The sequence below is a fragment of the Falco cherrug genome, chromosome 6, assembly GCF_023634085.1.
Source record: "Falco cherrug isolate bFalChe1 chromosome 6, bFalChe1.pri, whole genome shotgun sequence".
Taxonomy (NCBI): domain Eukaryota; kingdom Metazoa; phylum Chordata; class Aves; order Falconiformes; family Falconidae; genus Falco; species Falco cherrug.
In genome coordinates this window covers 45,987,374-46,005,913 of record NC_073702.1, presented here as the reverse complement: position 1 = coordinate 46,005,913, position 18,540 = coordinate 45,987,374, and the positions used below count along the sequence as shown (strand labels likewise).

General features: G+C 41.6%; 2 protein-coding genes across 2 annotated transcripts in view; one reads left to right on the top strand and one right to left on the bottom strand.

The window, feature by feature from the left end:
* Window positions 1-404: 404 nt before the first annotated feature.
* ARMT1 (acidic residue methyltransferase 1) lies at window positions 405-11,010 on the bottom strand. Its single transcript, XM_055714988.1, has 5 exons — window positions 10,852-11,010; window positions 9,213-9,318; window positions 8,435-8,676; window positions 6,823-6,988; window positions 405-5,809 (listed from the first exon to the last, which is right to left on the bottom strand). The coding sequence occupies exons 1-5, from the start codon at window positions 10,899-10,901 to the stop codon at window positions 5,042-5,044; spliced, it is 1,332 nt and encodes a 443-aa protein (XP_055570963.1). The 5' UTR covers window positions 10,902-11,010; the 3' UTR covers window positions 405-5,041.
* RMND1 (required for meiotic nuclear division 1 homolog) overlaps window positions 10,979-18,540 on the top strand; it is a 22,240-nt gene continuing 14,678 nt past the window's right edge. Inside the window, 3 exon segments of the mRNA XM_055714987.1 lie at window positions 10,979-11,109; window positions 14,032-14,444; window positions 14,446-14,550. Coding sequence (XP_055570962.1) covers window positions 14,046-14,444; window positions 14,446-14,550 — 504 coding nt within the window. The 5' untranslated portion in view covers window positions 10,979-11,109; window positions 14,032-14,045.

Sequence of the window (18,540 nt, the reverse complement as noted above, 5' to 3'; positions counted from 1 at the left end):
TTTTCTTTCACTGTATATGATCATAATGTGACATTTTATATTTACCAGTGTAAACAAAGCCAAATGAGGCAAACCTCAAAAAGCAGTTAAAATTAAAACCCTTCTCACAATGTATCTGCAGGATTCACAATTGTAAAGCTGAGACAGAATGTGGATTAATTTATTCATATAAATCTATGTAAGTGGCCTCCTAGGTATAATAGAAATAGAAATATATCTGTATCAGCCACAATAAAAATTCACTGGAATTTTGAAAACCTGTTCTGCAAAAAAAAAAAAAAATCACACCAAAAAAGAAAACTTAAAGAAAAAAAAATGCAAACAAAAAAGAAAACATGGTAGAGGAAATTTTTTCCCACGTGCTTTCTGCAACTACCATATTGGAAAGAAATAAAAGGACCATCTTAAACCAGCACGTTTTCAGTTTTATTTTAAAATTCTTAGGTAAGTCTTAGGTGATTTTGAACTGACATTAAATAAAAATAATCCCAAACTTATGTTCCGTAATTCTGAGTAAACAGAACGCTTGTAAGCAAACAAACAGTTTAATGAAAAAAACTAAGTTCCATACAAAATTCCATTTTAGACATGATTTCAGGGGGTTTAGATTAAAAATATTTCATGTGATAATTATCATGCAATAGAGTGAACATTTTTCCTACACTGACTGAGAGTACAGGAGATAAACATGCTTCACGTGGACCAAGTAGTTAAGTAGTTCAACCATGAATGGAAGTGCACTATGAACTTTAAAGGAACTATTTCAACAATAGTTAGGGTTCATGGGACATCAGTAAGGTGTGTAAAAAAAAAAGTGATTTGGAAATATTTTAGTTACAGCAAGCGTAACACTAAAAAATTTCCATTTTTGTTGACAACATATGGAACACCTATCAGTTTGGGAAGTGATCCTGATAACGACACCATCAGCTGCACCAACCTTACGTAATTACCAGATACATTGTAAGAGACTCAATCAATGCTTTAAAGTCTTGAAATTTGGACAAGAATATTGATAAAGTAACAAGGTAGGAAATTCCTTAATACTGCCCCAATCTTGATGAGGAGGAACATTTTATGATACCCATCTCCTGCACCTCATTAGATAAGTATGGTTTACAGGTTTTTGTATAACATCTGTATCAGAGAAAACAACTTCAGGAACCAAGACCTGAATAATTTTAAGTTGGCTTTCCCAGCCCCCAAAATATTATAACGATGTTTGACTTTTGCACAAAATTGTGTATCTTATTTCAATATTCTTGCAACCATTTCCAGTCATACAATCAACTTACTTTCCACATCTATTTATTTTAAGAAGCCTTATATACATACAGAATTATCATATCTTCTTTAATGAATTATCAAGTATTCAGACTTGTGTATAGTGGCTTTCACTGTGCCTGTGACATTACTTTTCCTCCTGTTTCATCACAAATCAAATCATTGCTATCAAAAACTGATTTACAAGTAGAGTTTCTCAAAAGGTAGAACAAAAAAATGTAAGTCAAAAGATGTTGGTCTATTGTGGTCCTCAGAATTACTGAAAATGCCCATGTTTTTGCTACAAATACTCAAATGGCACATGAAATGAATAAAATCTCAAGAATTTGGGTACACAAACAGGCAGCTCCTGAGTTATGCTGTGTAAGTGTTTTGGGTAATCAGTTGTAACACAGATGTACAGAAGCAACTTTCTTGAATACTCAAGAAGAAAAAAAGTTGTATTATAGCATGTGCTATTGTTATAACATATGCTTTATGTTGTATAACAGCAAATTCCACGTAAATGCAGTAGGCACATGCTGCCATTTTATGAAGCTGTATTCCACAAGTAATTGAGTATCTACAAAAGCATCTCCTACTAAACTGTAGCGAACGCAACAGCAGAGCACAGTGCCTCATTGGAATATGTCTTCACTACTTCTTTGTGGCATGGGAGAATGTAACACTGGCATTACAGCACCATTTATTTTTATATCATAGAATCAATCCAATTCTTGCAAAAACATAGCCAACCCAAGAAACAGAAAAGTATGCTGCCCCTTCAGTTCTGTCTATATATAGCAAATATTTCCAAATACTTGTTTGACTTCTATAGCTGTAATTGCAGTTATGGCTGTACTTTCCTCACGTAACTATGTAGCCACACAGTATATTACCACATAAACCTCTCTTTGTGAGGGGCAAAAGATCAAAAGTGGTCACTTAATGAACTGGAGAACAGAACTAACTTGATGTATTTCCTTTTTTTTTCAGCATGACATTATATCTTACATTAGCATTCAAATGCTGATCTAAGTTAAACTACGTTTTACAGTACTCATGAAATCACCCTACTTCCTCACAAACATTAATGCAACAATCTCCAATAAGATGATTCAGTAATACTGAGTGATTACTGCTGCATCTCCTAGGTGATTTAGCATTTTGTAGGATTCTATTTATCATAACTTCGGAATATTCATTTGCACTGATCTGCATCGTGAATTCCCAGAAATAACAGCTCGAAAGCAACCTGGGCAGAGACACACATTAAACACCAGTGAAAAATGAAACCAAGTTTCTCAGTTTGTGTAAAGATTGTGTAAAAGACAAATCTACTGTTCAAGGGTGGCCTCAATAGTGAAACAATCCTTTCTCTTCTTGGCCATTACACACTTTTAAACCTCCCCAGCAAATTAAGCCAGCACACAGCAAAAATCTTACAAACAATCTGTCCGCAGGCAATGCAGATTTCTTCCTGTAATCATTTTGTCTCTCTGAACAATGCGGGAAGTTTGCATTGCATGTGTTCAACAACTTCCATCCCTCTGCTCTTGACCCAAAGTTGTTGCTTCAAAGTGCATTTGAAACAAGTTAACAGCATTTTCACAGACGAGAAACAGGCTCCAGTGCCCAGATTCACAGGAGCCCCCTGAGCTCTCTCCAGTCAGAGACCCTCAGCACTCGGACCTTCAGCTCTTGACTGGGTTTCTAACTTACGCAGTTTAATCAGGTGCCTAAGGATGAGCATGAATTCATACTTTAGGAGTACTAAGCCAGAGATACGACAGATATGAGAACACCAAACCCAGGTCTCAAAAGTAGAACCCTACCTACAATATCACATTGCCTCCTGAAATTCCTAGCATCTTTGTTTTTGAATACTTACTTGACTTTGCAACTTTGAAATATTAATATACTTTCAGATGTAAGAAGAACACAACCAAAAATAACCAAAGTCATCAGCAGCTGGAGCTTATTTATTCACTGTACAGATCTTTATTGTATGAACACAATAAGCAGCAGCTGATTCTCTCCACTTTGGAAGACATGCTTTTTCAGTGATTTCACTGACCAGAAGAGGAATCCAGCTTCATTTTCAAAGCCCGAAATAGGTATCAAATACTTCCCCCTCTCCCACTTCTTTAGGCCTGCCAAAGCTTATTCTTGTCTTAGGTTAACCATAAGTGCAAAAGTCTTTCTAAATCCACTTTCTACCAACCACACAGTCATTCCAGCTCCCTTGCCATAGCACCACTTCCAGAATGTATTCAGATAGGGCCACTTCTGAGCTCTCCTTTTCACTGTGCAAGACATATGTGAGATAGAAGTTTTCCTGCTGTCTACTCCTGATCTCTACAACACAGCCACCTTGGCTACCAGGGGCAAGCTCACTGCATTTTAGCAGCTCTAGACGAGGACATAACCCAGCCAGACTCTATGCTGTCACTGTTTTCTAACAAACCTGTGGTTATCACTGGCATTACATCAGTCCCCTATCAGAGGTCTTATTTCAAACCTCAGAAGTACTTTAAGACTTGACAGACTCAATTTCAGTTTTTCCTTTATAAATGGATAATGCATTTCCACTTTCATTTCATGTCACTCACTAAACTATCCCTAAATTTTCCCAAAAATTCTGAAGAATTTGAGACCAAGGTAGGAGAGAAGAAATGGGCATCTAACAGTTCCAATTAGCAGCAACCTGTATGGTGTACAATTCTCTAGCATATACTTCTCAGTGCAACTGGGGTTGTATTTCCCCCATGCAAATGACAGCGTCCTTCTTAAAAAAAAAACAACAAAATACTTTTGACAGAGAATTATCACAACAGAAAGAGGCAGTAGTGCTTGAAACACAAACACTGCAGACAGGCCACCTCTAATTCAAATCTGTATTAAATTTAAAATCTAATCAATGTAACCGGTTGGGTTGGCTGGTTGGTTTGTCTGGTGGGATTTTTTGTGTGCTTTTTTTTGGTAGAGGTTCTTAGATAAACAATATCTTCCATATTCTTAATGTGAGATTGTCCTTTCTGCCATTGATCTTCCCACCAGGTGGGACAACTCCCCTCCTACAGGCAACCAGCTAGCAACATCTACTTGTATTTTAAAATTAAAATTTAATTTTCAAATTTGAAATCAGTATTTATAAGGTATCACCCACGAACTTTTCTCTCAACATACCGTCAACTATATAAAAAACATCAAAAGTTACCTGTCCATGGAGACATGAAGCAAGCAAAAACCAAATTATGTAATAAAATCTTGGTAGAAGTCAACTCAATTTTCAACAATTTTAAAATATGATCCTACAATGAGTTCCAAAAAACCTATCTGGAATTGATTTCTGCATTCTCTAAAATATTAACTTTCATGCAATACATGGCATATGGAGCACAAATTATCCTGAAATAAGTAAATACATGCTAATGTGGGATTGAGGAACTGGTTTCTGAAGCAGATTTTTCACTTGTTAGCCATGAACTCTCATACCCACTGATGAAGAAAAAAAAAATATTATGGACAAATAAATGTTTATCTTAAACATTTGCTGACACAGGACATTAGGAAAACAAAATATATTGAAATGCAGACTGATTTATGTATACAAAGACAGTTTGTAAACTTTTGTACAACAAAGTCTTTTGTTGAACAAAACCAACAAATCATTTTGGAGGAAAAAGCGCAAACAAAGAATCTGCTGAAGTGAAGCACGGAACAGAGAAAGTAGTTAAAATTCAGATGGAATCTCTTTCAGAGTATTAGGAACCATTTAGAGAGCAGCATCAAACTGAACCACCCCATATTTTCCACTTACCATCCATTCAGGTTCAGAAGCCTGAATTTGTTCACCCTGTCCAGGTTTTAGGCCAACCTGAGTGTCAGATTTTAGTGTTCTCAAACTACAGAGAGGTGCAGGATGAAACTTGTTCAAGGCTTGACAAAACGGAACAGTATATTCCCATTTTCTGTCTCCTGTTAATTTTCTATAGTTTAAATCACCTTTGAAAAGAAGCAAGTTTGACTTCTGTAGATCAGCATACAAGTCAGGAGCAACTTCAGCCATACTGGAAAAGTCATGTGGCAAAGTCCAAAACATGTGATCATGGTAAACCCAAACTCCCTTTTTCAAATTCCCCTCCCAGTTTATCCCACATCTAGACATCCACATATGATTAGCTGACTGCAGTTGTTTAACAGTCCAGTTAAAATCATGCTTTGTGGTATCTGACACATACCATGGAATACTTTTTCCATGAAAATGGACCTCATCGGCTAGCTTTGATGATAACAGGAAGTCAGCCAACACAAGATCACTTACAAGTTCAAATCCAGCATTATCCAGGATTATGTCAACTCTAACATTACTTTTTTCTGTATTTCTTTTTTTGGTGTTTACAAGCAGTGACCAAAGTTTTTCCATATCATTCACTAAGATGTAAGGTATCATGTTTTCCAGGGACTGTAAAGGACTAGATTTCTGAGATCTGCCTTCACCAGCTGAAAAAGAAAGGTCACACTTATTGCCCCACAATGACACCTAGAAGGAGGGAAAAAAAGAAACATTTGCTAAGTCTCACTGTAGTTATATTTTAAACTTCACATACACTAAAGATTTTGTTTCTTTGTTTTCATTTTAGAGACATGCAGGCACTAACTCCACATTTCCCTCCAAGCCTTAATAAAATTCAACTTCTTGCGCAGAAATCTTAATATAGACAAGATTTTGTGGAAGAAACCAAACAATGTTGTACATTTATGCATGCATCAGAAAAATGCATCAGAATTGGCAAAGGTGGGAGATTTAGATCAGCATAAATACACTGATCACAAAGCTTAAAACACAAATACTCTCCATACTGTAATTCCAGAAAATATCAGTGGGTACACGAAGAAAGGAGTAATAAAAGCATGTTTACTTTTTTATTACATGCAGTCAAGTAAGAACTTTTATTTTAAGTACACACTGATGGGGTCTTTATAAAGATTCATCAAACACTTGGTATGCATTGTTGCTAGCTAAGGGACTTTTTTGTAATCATGATATTTTGTATTCTACCCAAAGGTATTATTTTCCATTATATTATAAAAGTTTATTATATTGGATATGTGTATATATATGTATTATAAAAGTTTAAAAGCTTTTAAACTACTTTTGGCTCAGATTGAATTCTAACATTTTTTTCCAAAGAAGCCTAAAAATTTTCTGAGCATCAATAAAATGAAGTGCTTTGCAATTTAATAGTTAAATAACAAAAAGGCTACCTGGAACTTGTCTTAAAATGTTTTAGAGATACTGGTTTTGAAGGAGTTTTCAAATACAAAATGAAGACCAGCAGTATAATGAAAATGTCACATTTAATACAAGCAACCAAAATCTAAGTATTTCCAGAGCAGCAGCAATACAGTATAGCTGTCAGAATTTCTTCATATTTTTACATACAAAAGGCCTATATTTTAATTTCCAGGTGAAGTTCAGGTTCTTTATAACCTCAAGTTTTTGTTACATAGGAGAGATGTTTTAAATTCATATGTTAAGCACTACTAGTTTACCTGCAGCAGTTTAAAAAGTTCCTCCTGAAGTTGCTTTTCATCTAGATCCTTGATATTTTTAAGAAGTTCCTGAAAGTAAGTGCATAAGGCAATAACAGCCTCTTGGGATTCAAAGAAATTTTGAGCTTTTCCTTCCTTAAATACATCAAAGTTGTCAATAGGCGGGCTAAATGTAGAAGGAGAACAAATATATTAACACATTTGCCACATTTTCCATGGCAGCACACCAAATGCACCTCAAAATGCAAGCTCAAAGCTCAACTTTTTTAGGCCATACTATGGGCCCTAGTTAAGGTTTTAAACTTCTAATTTGTCACACTAGACTTTCACACATCTCAGTAACAGCCTGATACCATATCTCACTGAAACAGACAGTATACAATACATCTTTATATTTCTACCAACATATTCTGAAAGTGAACAAGTGTTCAGTTGCACAATTCTGGGAACTGCACACACAGTGACAATTTCGAACTCCAGTCTTCAGACACAGAGAATTAAAACTGTAACATACAAGTGAACTAATGTAGTGAATTTGCTTGCCCAATTTTAAGCACATTTGTGCACGCTGAAGTGTATGTTCCATACCAAAATCTCTTACAGTGATATGAAGTTATTCTTAGGGAAGTTTTTAAGTAGGATTTCAGAAAATTAACATGACAAAGATGACAAAACTATTCAGTTCTTGTAATATGTCAAAAATAGCCTCATCTATTATGAAACATATTTGAATGTACACCTTTTGACAAATGATTGAACTTTCATCCAAGCATATGCTTAAGAGCAGCTAAACAACGAAGGTCAAGAAACTTAAAACTTAGGAATGAAAATATCTGCTGAGTTTTTTTAACACAACCCAGCAGATCCATCTCATATTGAAGTTTTTGCTACAAGTGTTCAAATTATGCAACACAGCAGTAGAAACAGAGTCCCATTACTGTGTTTGCACCTCTGTAATACTATGGGCAAATCCAGCACGTATGGAGCTTTCAAGTATTTTGGCAGGAGCGGGAACTTAAGCTGATCATTCCTACCCCATTACATTGTACTGGCACCCCTCCACAGTACCAGCAGAAGTTTTTCCTGCCAAGTTATTTTTAACCAGGATCAGCTCCCAAAGTTTGATGCAACATATGGTCTGCAAACACTGCTGTAACTAAGAAGATGGTGTAGAATGAACAACAGGGGCTGATTAAGCTGGGTCTACTGCTTTAAGAAACCATTCTCAAATGGTAACTTCAGATTTCAAGCAGGAAAACAAGTCAGAATGCCCAACAGATTACTGGCTCTCGCAGTCTTGTGTTTTAGACTAACATATGTCTTAAGAGATAATTCTAGACTAACAAACCTATTAGAAATGCTAAATAACTTTCATATTACAATGCACATTAGTCTGCAAGAAAGTCAAGCTATACAGTCAAGCTTAAGAGCTTTCATGTAGACCAAGCTGAAACCAAAGAATTAAGAAACCTAATAAGCTTCAAATGCTGCTGCACGGAAGAAGAAAAAGTGTTAATTTTAAATTAATTAAATTAAATTAAATTAAATTTCCCATAAAAATGGGAAAGAATAATGTTTTGCAGAGCAATATACCAAGCAACTGAATACTCACTTTTGTGCTAATGCTGCATGAATTCTTCGATACAGGTAACACTCTACATATAACCAAGGGGACTGAAACCAGCTCGGTTCTCCATTTCCATTTGATAAATTTCGTTGGTAGTCTAAGTAGTGGTTCCACAGCGCAGCATCAGGCAGCTCATCTTCTAAAGGGGTCACTGGTTTGTCTGTTTGCAGTTCATTCCGCAGTTTGGAGAGGAAAGATATAGCTCTCTTCTCTGCCTCAACACCCTTCTGAAATAAGTGGAGAACAAAAGTTCCTACTCTGAATATTTATTCCTGTAGAGACACAGATCAATTTTTCGTGAAAGATGTAAATGATAAGTTTTAATTGCCAAATACGAGTCTCCAACAAATCAGAGCTTAAATCCAAAACACATTTTGGTAAATGAAGCTCATTTTACACCTGACATCCTAAAACGAATCACTCATGGGACTTCTTATTATATTGGACTTTTTGCTTATTAGAGGGCAGAAGAGTACCGAAACATTGCCATGTTCAGAAGATGCTACAGTCTACTGAACACTGCACCAACACAAAAACCTTGAGACAGTGAAGCAGTTGCAGAACAGATAGATCAGAAAAAGGTGAGTGAAAAAATTAATGAAAAACAGATACAAGAAAGAGATGATAAAGAAAAAAATACAACAGAAAAAAAGATTAAGACAGACAAATAATGTTTGCAGTAAGAAACCAGTAAAAACAAGGCAGAGAAAGGGTCTCAGGGGTCAGGGTGGGGATCTCAGGCAAGAAGAGATGTTACTCTTACCTCACCATGTTCTTCAAAAAATTCATTTTTATGTCGATGCAGAGTATCAATAACTCTTGTAAGGATCTGGGGCAGTCTGTCTTTAATCGTAAAATATGCAAAGGATCTAAAAAGGAGAGGATCAAAATTTTATTATTGAGAGGGAATGATGAAATATCTTCCATTTTTTAAAATAAATGTAAGGCCTTTGTGCTGGCTTTGGCTTGGATAGAGTTAGTTTTCTTCATAGTAGCTAGTATGGGGCTATGTTTTGGATTTGTGCTGAAAACACTGTTGATAACACAGGGATGTTTTTGTTATTGCTGAGCAGGGCTCACACAGAACCAAGGCCTTTTCTGCTTCGCACAGCACCTCGCCAGCAAATAGGCTGGGGGTGCACATGAAGCTGGGAGGGGACACAGCCAGGACAGCTGACTCCAACTGACCAAAGGAATATTCCATACTATATGGCATCATACTCAGCACATAAAGCTGGGGCAAAGGTTGGCTGGGGGGACCACTGCCCAGGAACTGGCTGGGCATCAGTCAGTTAGTGGTAAAGCGCTTTCATCGCTTGTTTTTCTTGGGTTTTATTTCTCTCTCTCCTTGTTATTTTCTTTTTCATGACAATTTATTATTAGTAGTATTTTATTTCAATTATTACACTGTTCTTATCTCAACCCATGCATTTTCTTCACTTTGACCCTTTCAATTCTCTCCCCCACCCCCAGTGGGACTGGGGGTGGGGACACTGAGCAAGCAGCTGTCCCATGCTTAGTTGCTTGCTGGGGTTAAACCACCACAGTCTTGAAAGTATGTTTATGTGCTAAACCAGTGGACACTAATAAAAAAACCAAACAAAATCTCAAATTGGTCGCCAGTCTTTTCAAAGAGGAAAGGGCTAAATGACTGGCCCTGCCAAAAGAGTGAAAACTGCAGTTAATTCTAGGCAAAACAAATTCACTGATTGCACAGTTACCCAGGTGTAAAGTCAAGGAAATTTAGAATTAAAAGAGGTTTGTTTAAAGTTGTAGCATGTTTTGTACCGACAAGAAAATCCACGCTACTTGCTCTCTGCTATATACTTGATTTGCGTTTTCCACGAACACTGTTTATAGAAGGACAAGGGGCAAAACGCGACCACCCTTACAGCGAGCTCGGACCGGCGTGAGGGATGACTTTACCCGGAAACCACTACCCCGCGAGTCCCCGCCTCGGAACCGGACCGGTACCGCTGCTGCGCGGGGAACCCAGAACAGCCTGACAACAAAAACGCAATCTGGCCCTATCTCTGTCCCTGTCCCCGTCCCCCCGCACGGCCCGCTCCGGCCAGGGACAACGGCAGCGCCCCGAGAGGGCGCGGCGAAGCAGCACCGGCCCCAGGAGGCGCCGGCACCGCCGCGCCCACAGCGCCCCCTACCGGCCGCACAGCCCCAACCCAGCGGGCCCGCCCACGACGCAGCGCTGCTGCCACCGCCCCCGCCCGCCCGCACGGGCCGAGCGCCCGCCCCCGGCACCCACCGCTAGGCCAGGGCCCCGACCGAGGGGGCCCAGCGCTCAAGAGCAGCCCGCCGCCGGGCAGCGGGCACCGGCCAGCCCCGCAGCTCCCGCCTGTCCCCCACCCCGCTGCCAGGGGCGAGCGCGCCAGGCCGTGACGGACCCTTTAAACCTGCCCGAGAGGGAAACCGGTAGCGCCGGCACCACCGCCATCTTGCTCCGCCCCCGCGAGCCGACGGGCCGCCCCCCGGAAGTGGGGTGCGGCAGCCGGACGTTATTGGCGAGGCGGCCGCGCCCGCCGCGCGGCACGGCGACGGGCCGGCGGGCGGGGCCTGGCGGCCCGCGCGCCCTGGCGGAGCTCGGCGGGCGGTGGGCGGGGCCGCGGCTCGCGCGGCGGAGAGCGGCTCGCCCCCTCCCCCAGGTCAGTGCTGGCGCGCGGCGGGAACCGCCTCGCCCCTCCCGCGGCGGCGGCGGGCGGGCGCCGTGGGGAGGGGCGGGACGGCGGCGCGGCTGCCCTTGGCGGGTTCCCGCCGCCGGTGGGAGCTCGTGCTGGGCCAGGGGGTGGCGTGGCCCCTGCCGGCGCCCCCCGGAGCGGCGGAGGGCGACGGCGTGGACGCCTGCGGGCTGGGCCCGCCGCAGCGCCCGCAGGGGGCCGTGGCGACTAGGGGCGGTCTCGCCCGCCCCACCCGCGGACTCCGATCCTGCCGCGGGTGGGAGGGCCCCACGGGCACGGCCGTAGGGCGAGCGAGGGGAGGCGGTTTCGGGGCTGAGGAGACCCTACCCGCGGGAGGGCGGCCGGTGGTTTTCTGCCCCGTCCCCTCCCTCGCCCCCGCAATGCCCCTTCCGGGGCCAGGGCTGAGGCCGGCTGCCGGGCCGCTCTCCTGCCTACCTCGCCCCGTACTCGGGTACTGTGGCGCCGCAGCCGCGCGGCCGCTCCGCTGCGGAGGGCTCGGCGGTGGCGCAGCAGCGGCGGAAGCCGAGCGTTACGGAACAGGGGGGGCCGGGCCCCCCGCGGGGTGACGCTCGGCCTAGCGGGTGGTGCCTCTCCGCGCCCGCTAGGGGCGCCCGGGAGCCGCACGGCGCGGCGGGGCCTGAGCACTTCGGCCGCCGCCTGGGGCAGGGGCGGGGCCGGCCTCGCTCTTCCTGCGGAGGCGAGACGCCTTCTCCTCCCGATTGGCTGCCCGGCCGCCTCCTTCCCGCCTCCCCGGCTGGCAGCCAATGGGAGCGAGGCCGCTCCCTTTCCTCCGCGCATACCGCCGGGGGCGGTGAGGGGTCCGCCGCCGCCGGGTGGGGGCAGGGACGGAGCCGAGCGTGCCGGCGGCGAGGCGCAGGAGAGCAGCGCCCGGCTGGCGGCGGCAGATGAGGCCCGGGTGTCTCGCCGCTGCGGGGTCCGCAGCACCTGGCGGGGCTGGGCTGGGCTGGGCCGGGCCGGTCTGTCCGCCGTGGAGCGGGCCCGGCTTATTTGTCCATCTTGCTGGCTCTGCCGCAGTAAGCTTGGGCTCCCGGCCTTGAAAGGCAACGGGCGTGAATAAAGTGTGTCTTGTATTAAAGGGACGTTGGAAAGTCAAGTGCAGATTTGTGGCTGCTGCTCGGAGATGGCGCCCGCTGCCCTGTGGTAGCGCTTTGTCCTGCTTGTTTCCTGGCTTGCTCGGTTCCGCACTAGCTGGCTGGGTGCCTCTGCTGCTGCAAATGTGGCGTTGGGGCTCCTCGATGGGATTCGTTATGTATGATCACTGCTTCCTTGTTACTAGCCTGTGCTGTCGAAAAATCGCCCCTGGGATCGCTGTGATTTGACACAAGGTTTTGTTGGCTGGGAAAGTATGGATCTACCTGGCATTTGTCAGTCTCTTTCTGCTAGTTACCCCGCACCACCAGAGACTTACTGCCTCGTCCTGGATTTCCACCACCTTGGGTTGTATTTGCTGAGTTTGCCAGCTCTCTCTATTATCCAGGTGTAACAGGCCCTTTAAAAACAGCACCTTGTCCCAGGCAGAGTCTTTTGGGTTGCTTTTTAAATACAGGACAAGTTTAAAATAAAAGCAACAGCTTATTTTAATAAGTATGCAAATAAGAGGCTTACTAAATTGGCAAAAAGCTACAAGTGAAGAGTATATAAAATTATGACAGATGTTAATTACTCTGTGATAGCCTAAAGGTGGTTTATATATTTATTTATTTATATTATTTTTTTTTAGAATTGTATATCGTTCACCAGAGTTAGTGTACTACCCTTCCGTTAAGTTATGTCAGGGTGAGATTTGGGGTTTTTTCAAGTTAAGTGTATATTGTGCTAGCATCTAGGTACCCTTGTCAGGATGGAGGGCTTGTTCCAGTCAGCACACAATGATTTGTTCTTAAGGAAATCCTTGTTTGAACTATTACGTTAGGTAGTGTATGGGTAGTATTGAAGATCTTTCTTTACACAGTTTTGAAAAATGATCTGAAACCGGCAGTTTTTTCAAACTACACAACTTAATTACTTTTTTTATTAATAACTTGCTGAAGATGGATTTTATGTCACAAGGGAAATGTTCTTGGCTAATAAAAGCTGGTGGGGGCAGGGATTTGACACTGTGATTTTTCAGCAAGTGAAACAGCCACTGAGGTGTTCAGTCTGTGGCCTGTGGATACTAAGTTTATTTGATCAGCTCATGCAATGTAGTGTAAATATAATAAACCTACTCTTAGTCTGGAATAACAGAGTAAGGACACTGTCGCGTTTCTGTCAGCATGGGTAGATCTGCAAGCCAGGTCCCTGTTGCACCAGTGTATACTAGCAGGATCGAGACCGTAACCTGATTGACTCGGCTCTCACTCTAGTCGAGACAGATGAATGGAGCTGGATCCATGCTTGGCCGTTTATGATAAGGCACTATGAGCTGATGTTGATCAGTGTGTGTGTTCCATAGGTGACATTCCCATATAACCACACAGTAATCTAATTGTTGGTTTTGTTACGTATAAACTAATGATTCACAGAATGTGATGTCCTCTTTAAGGTGTGTGCTTGCTCATGAGTAATTTTGTCGGCAGAGTTACTGGGAGTGCAGACAGCTACGCAGACTGAGCAACAGAAAGATGCCTGTTTATATATTGATGTAGCAGCCAATTCTATTTTTTCACCATGTGTTGCAAGCACGCAGCTCAATACTGTGTATTGATTTTAATTAGACTATTTCCACAGCATTGAAAAAAAGCTCTTTAATCCCACCAATATGTATGTGCTTAGGAGTACTAACACGTGCAGAAGGAGTATGGCTGACCTTTTAGATAAGGGAAAAATAATGCTGTTTTTCATTTTTTCCAAAAGGTTGATGGGTGATTTTGTTTGTTTTAAATACAGGTCTGAGGGAAGCTATGAGACTGAAACTTCTGCACTTTCCAGCTAGATCTTTCCACACTTTAACAACAGTATGCCAATGCCAAACCTTTAAGAAAACTGGACATCTGCTATTGAAGCAGAATAATGAAGTTGACGGAACAGCTCACAGAACAGCAAAATCTTGGAATGTGTATGCTGTGAGAAGCACTTCCCCTTATTTGACAAGTCGATGTGTACAAATCAAGAATTGGCAGTTGCTCCAAGGAAATGGATCAGCTTTGGGAAAAAATGTTTATTATCAGAGTGGGGAGGGTTTTTTTCCATCCTGGAAACATTTTGGTGTGGCCATAACGGAAAACTACAAGCTCAATGCAGAGCATATTAAAAAATTTAGCAACATATCATCAAGATTTTACTCGGTTGTATCAGCTGGAAAAAATTATTCCAAAACACAGTAACCAGCCAGTTAAGAGGCCACCAAAGGCACCAAGGACCAAGCAGCCATCCAGAGCTAACCAGCCACTACCATCAGACATGGAGGTAAAGTATAAAATTTATAGTCTGTATAACGTTAAGGGAACTTCATCAATTTAATTTAGATTCAAATTTGGGTTTAGAGTAACGTTTTAGTAAAATGAACATGTTTATTTAGTGATGGAGGATTTAATTATTTACCCTAGTGTTGGAATGCTGCAGACAGAAACAAGCTTGGTAGAAACTAGTGTGTCTGGTATTTTCAAGATAAAATAGAGATTTAATGTCAATGTGTAAACAAAACTGGAGGGAAGATAAGTAGTTATTAAAGAGAGAAGATGAAGTCCATGAAAAATAATTTTTAACCAGTGCTGTCACAGTGCTTCTCACTTTTAATATTGAGAAACAAAGTCTAGCTTTCAGAATAATTTAAGTTGCCCTAGGTATCCTTGCTTGTCCAATTTACCCAGTTTTAAGGCTTCACTCGAACAGAAATGATGATGAAAGTAAATAGTTTAAGTTCACATTCAGATTAAGTTTCAGATGGGAAACAGAGGTGCAGATGTAGCCAGTGTTCCTTGAGGAAAATTAGTCCATGTGTAGAAATAGCACCTTGATCTCCAGACTCCTAGGTATACAGAGTATCTGCAGCAACAAACTGTTTTGGGTACAAGTAAGTGGAACAGTGCATTTGTGGCTGTTTCTCCCTAAGATAGTTCTTTGCAAGCCTCAATACCCAAGATCATTTGAATACAAGATCTCCAAGGAAAATCTCCAAGGAAAATCCTGGTGTAAGAAGTGTTGCTGTTGGCCTCAAGCTGCAAAAACAGCTGAGTTCCAGGGTATTGTTAATAAAATAGTATTATAGATGAGACTGCAACAAGTATTGTGCTTTCAGAAATAGTTTCCACATTGCACAATATGTCATATTACATGATGTACTGAACGTGAGCGCAGAAACTGAAGTTTTAATGCTTGCCTTCTCATTATCTATGCTTCTGTTTAATATTTCGTATGATGACCAGGGATATGCTTTAATGTAACATAAAGACTTCATTATAGACAGTTTAGTTCCCACTTGTATTTTCCCATTGCTTTGAAAAAAGAAAGTGAATAATATTAGTCCTGAAACATGATGTAATGTTTCAAGTTTGTTATTCATACTATGACATTTACATTCAGAAATTTCCTCTTTTTGTTGTTGGGTGAATTGAAGTGACAATTTTCTCAGATTCTCGAGGCTTTTAAGTGGCAGCATAGAATACAAGTACTTTCTTTGTTTGACATTTTCATATATATGTATGCAAGTAATATGCACTTCTATTTTTACTTTCTTCCATTGTGAAGAAATGGAGAAAATACTTGCTGATACACTGAAATAATAATATGCTTTCTGGGGAAGCTTCCACAGGGCAAAATGCTGTGCCAGAAATCACATAAATTCAGACATAACAGAAAGATATTTTTGAATAAACCCCTTATGGTTTGGTCAGAGATACAGCCCTATCTGCAGGGGTACAGACAGACTGTCACTTTGACCGCAGGCTGACAGTATTTTGGAATAAACATATTTTTTTACCTGTTTGTGTACTTCATTATAGATATGTATAGAGAAAGAACTTACAGATGTGGCTGATTTCTGCAAGATGACTAATAGAAGTAGCACAAATGGAGGGTTCTTGAGGGGTTTTTTCACCACACAGTCAGTTTTCTCTAAATCCTGGTGTCACAAAAAAGCTGCTCTTGCCTTTCTGCGCACGTGTGGAGGCAGCCAAGAACCCTGCAGTAACGTAGGGCTTATTGCCAGGGCAGGTACCCAGGGGCAGGCTGCTGCCTCTTCTCCTTACCGCTCTGCCCCTTGGAACGTTAGCTCCTAGACCTGCTCCAAAGGTTCTCGGTTAGATGAACCCCGAGGATCTCTGGTGTTTTCTGTCTGGGAGGGCCTGACAGCTGACACCTTTCTTTTGCAGAGCAGTCTGTGAATGAGGTCTTCCTCACTCCTGGTCTTCATGTGTTGTTTACAGGCAGAGTGCTGAGCCCCAGCAGTGATAAATGGTGGTAAGACCAGTTTTTCAGGATAGGTGGAGGAGTTACTTGAAAGCAGTTAACTGGTTTAGTCAGTCTGACAGTGAGTACCACTACTCAGCTTACTTAAAATCGTAAGGTCTGATGGCCTGAAAAGCCTCAGAGCTAATTTTTAATGCTACAGACATATAGTATAGAAAGAGCTTGAAATTCAAGTAAAGATATAGTATTTACTACACTTAAGATAAAGACTAATTCCTGTGGTGATATCAGGATTTACGCTCATCCTACAGGTTTTCTTTCTATAAAATTGTGTATGCTTAAAGTGGAAGGGATGAGGTAAGGAGAATGATGGTTCCATGAGCCTGTACAGTTGTTGGGGGTGTGATGGTACAGAAAAGGAGTTCTTAAGGTACTTGGGATAGCTACTCCTAAGGATAGCTGTTGCGGTGCTCTGAATAGAATCTCAATGAAGCCCCAGCTGTAGGCAGAGAGGAGGAGGGTGGTGAGTTTCTTTCTAGCGCCAGTACAGATTTTGTATTCTGGTTTTTTGAAATGTGCAGGTGAAAGCATGGCATTAAGGTTAATCAGCCAGTAAGCAGGTCTATTTTAGGATTAGCTGAATCACTCGTTACAGTATAGACTTCCTGGCTCTATCTTCTCCAGCTATCATGGAAGCTTAGGTATCTAGCATGCCTGTGGGCACATGTATTTTAGATATCTTAACCTCAAATTACACCCAATTCATCTGATGGGTAACATTGGAGATTTTATTAAAAGTACAAGTAAAACAGTACAGTGTGAAAAACCAAACAAAAAAAAACCCCACCCCAAACCAAACAAACTAGTGCATATCCAAAATGCTATTTCGGGCATGTAGTCTAGCAGAAAACTTCTGGTTCTAACTCAGTGTCATCTTTACATTGAAACTAAAATTGCAGCCATAAGGTCTGTCCTTTAGTGTACCTGCTTTGGAGTGAACAATAGCCAATAGCACAAGTAATAAACTATGGGAAGCATAGAGCAAGATAGATATTTTCAGATTATACACTAGCTAGATAAGAGTTTGCGCCCTTAATTCTTGACAGAAGGGTTTCATGGCAGGACATGTATACTTCTAGTAACCAGAGCTGTCTGGGAGAATCTGAAATATATAATTCGCATTGCAGTTTAGAGATTGAAAATGGATTTATACAGACAAAATTGTGATATTGCAACTTTTCAAAGGTATTGCAGCGAGGGAACTGAAAACAGTTCTGTTCCCCTGTTAACTCAGCCTCACAGTACAGTCATGGAAATAGGCCTATAAAATTACAATGAATATTGTAATTTTAAAACATATTTTCTGTTAGCGATTACTGGATTAAGATGATGTGTAAGCAAAGCTTTGGAAGTGGTAACAGAATATTAACATTAACAAAGAAGTTTAAATGTGTGGTTGTGAATGTGATGACTGGTAACAGGCCTCCCAAGGAGTACAACACCTTTTTAAGCCTTGCTGTTTGATGCTGCAGGAGTGCTGTGAGAATACAATTTGGATTTTAAGTTGAAGTGTATTGTGGGTATAAATGCTTGCAGATGAGTACTGTTCTTTTGTTCATTTGTTGTTAGTTACATCCCCATTTGTATTAGTTACAAAAAGCTGGGAAGTGACTGATCCACAATGAGACACATTGCTTTCTGGATATCTTCCACTACATTGTACTGAAAAACATCATCATGGGACATACACAGTATCAGAACAAAGAAATCCACTTAAAATTAGTGGAATTTGTAAATCGGTTTATTGTGATTTGTTTGATTAATCAAGAAAATCTTTGCACGGATGACTTCTGATTTCTTTGCCATGCATGAGTCAGTCTTGTTGCAAGTTAGCATCATTTTTCCAGTTACTTGTTTGAATATGGCATTTTAGTTATTTAAGGCTGTGGAATATTGAGGGAAACTGGCTGTTGTTGGACTGTGGTGCCAGTTGAGACTATGTTGTTAGTGCAAGATTCAGCTCAAGGCGGGGACATTGTAGATCTGCAG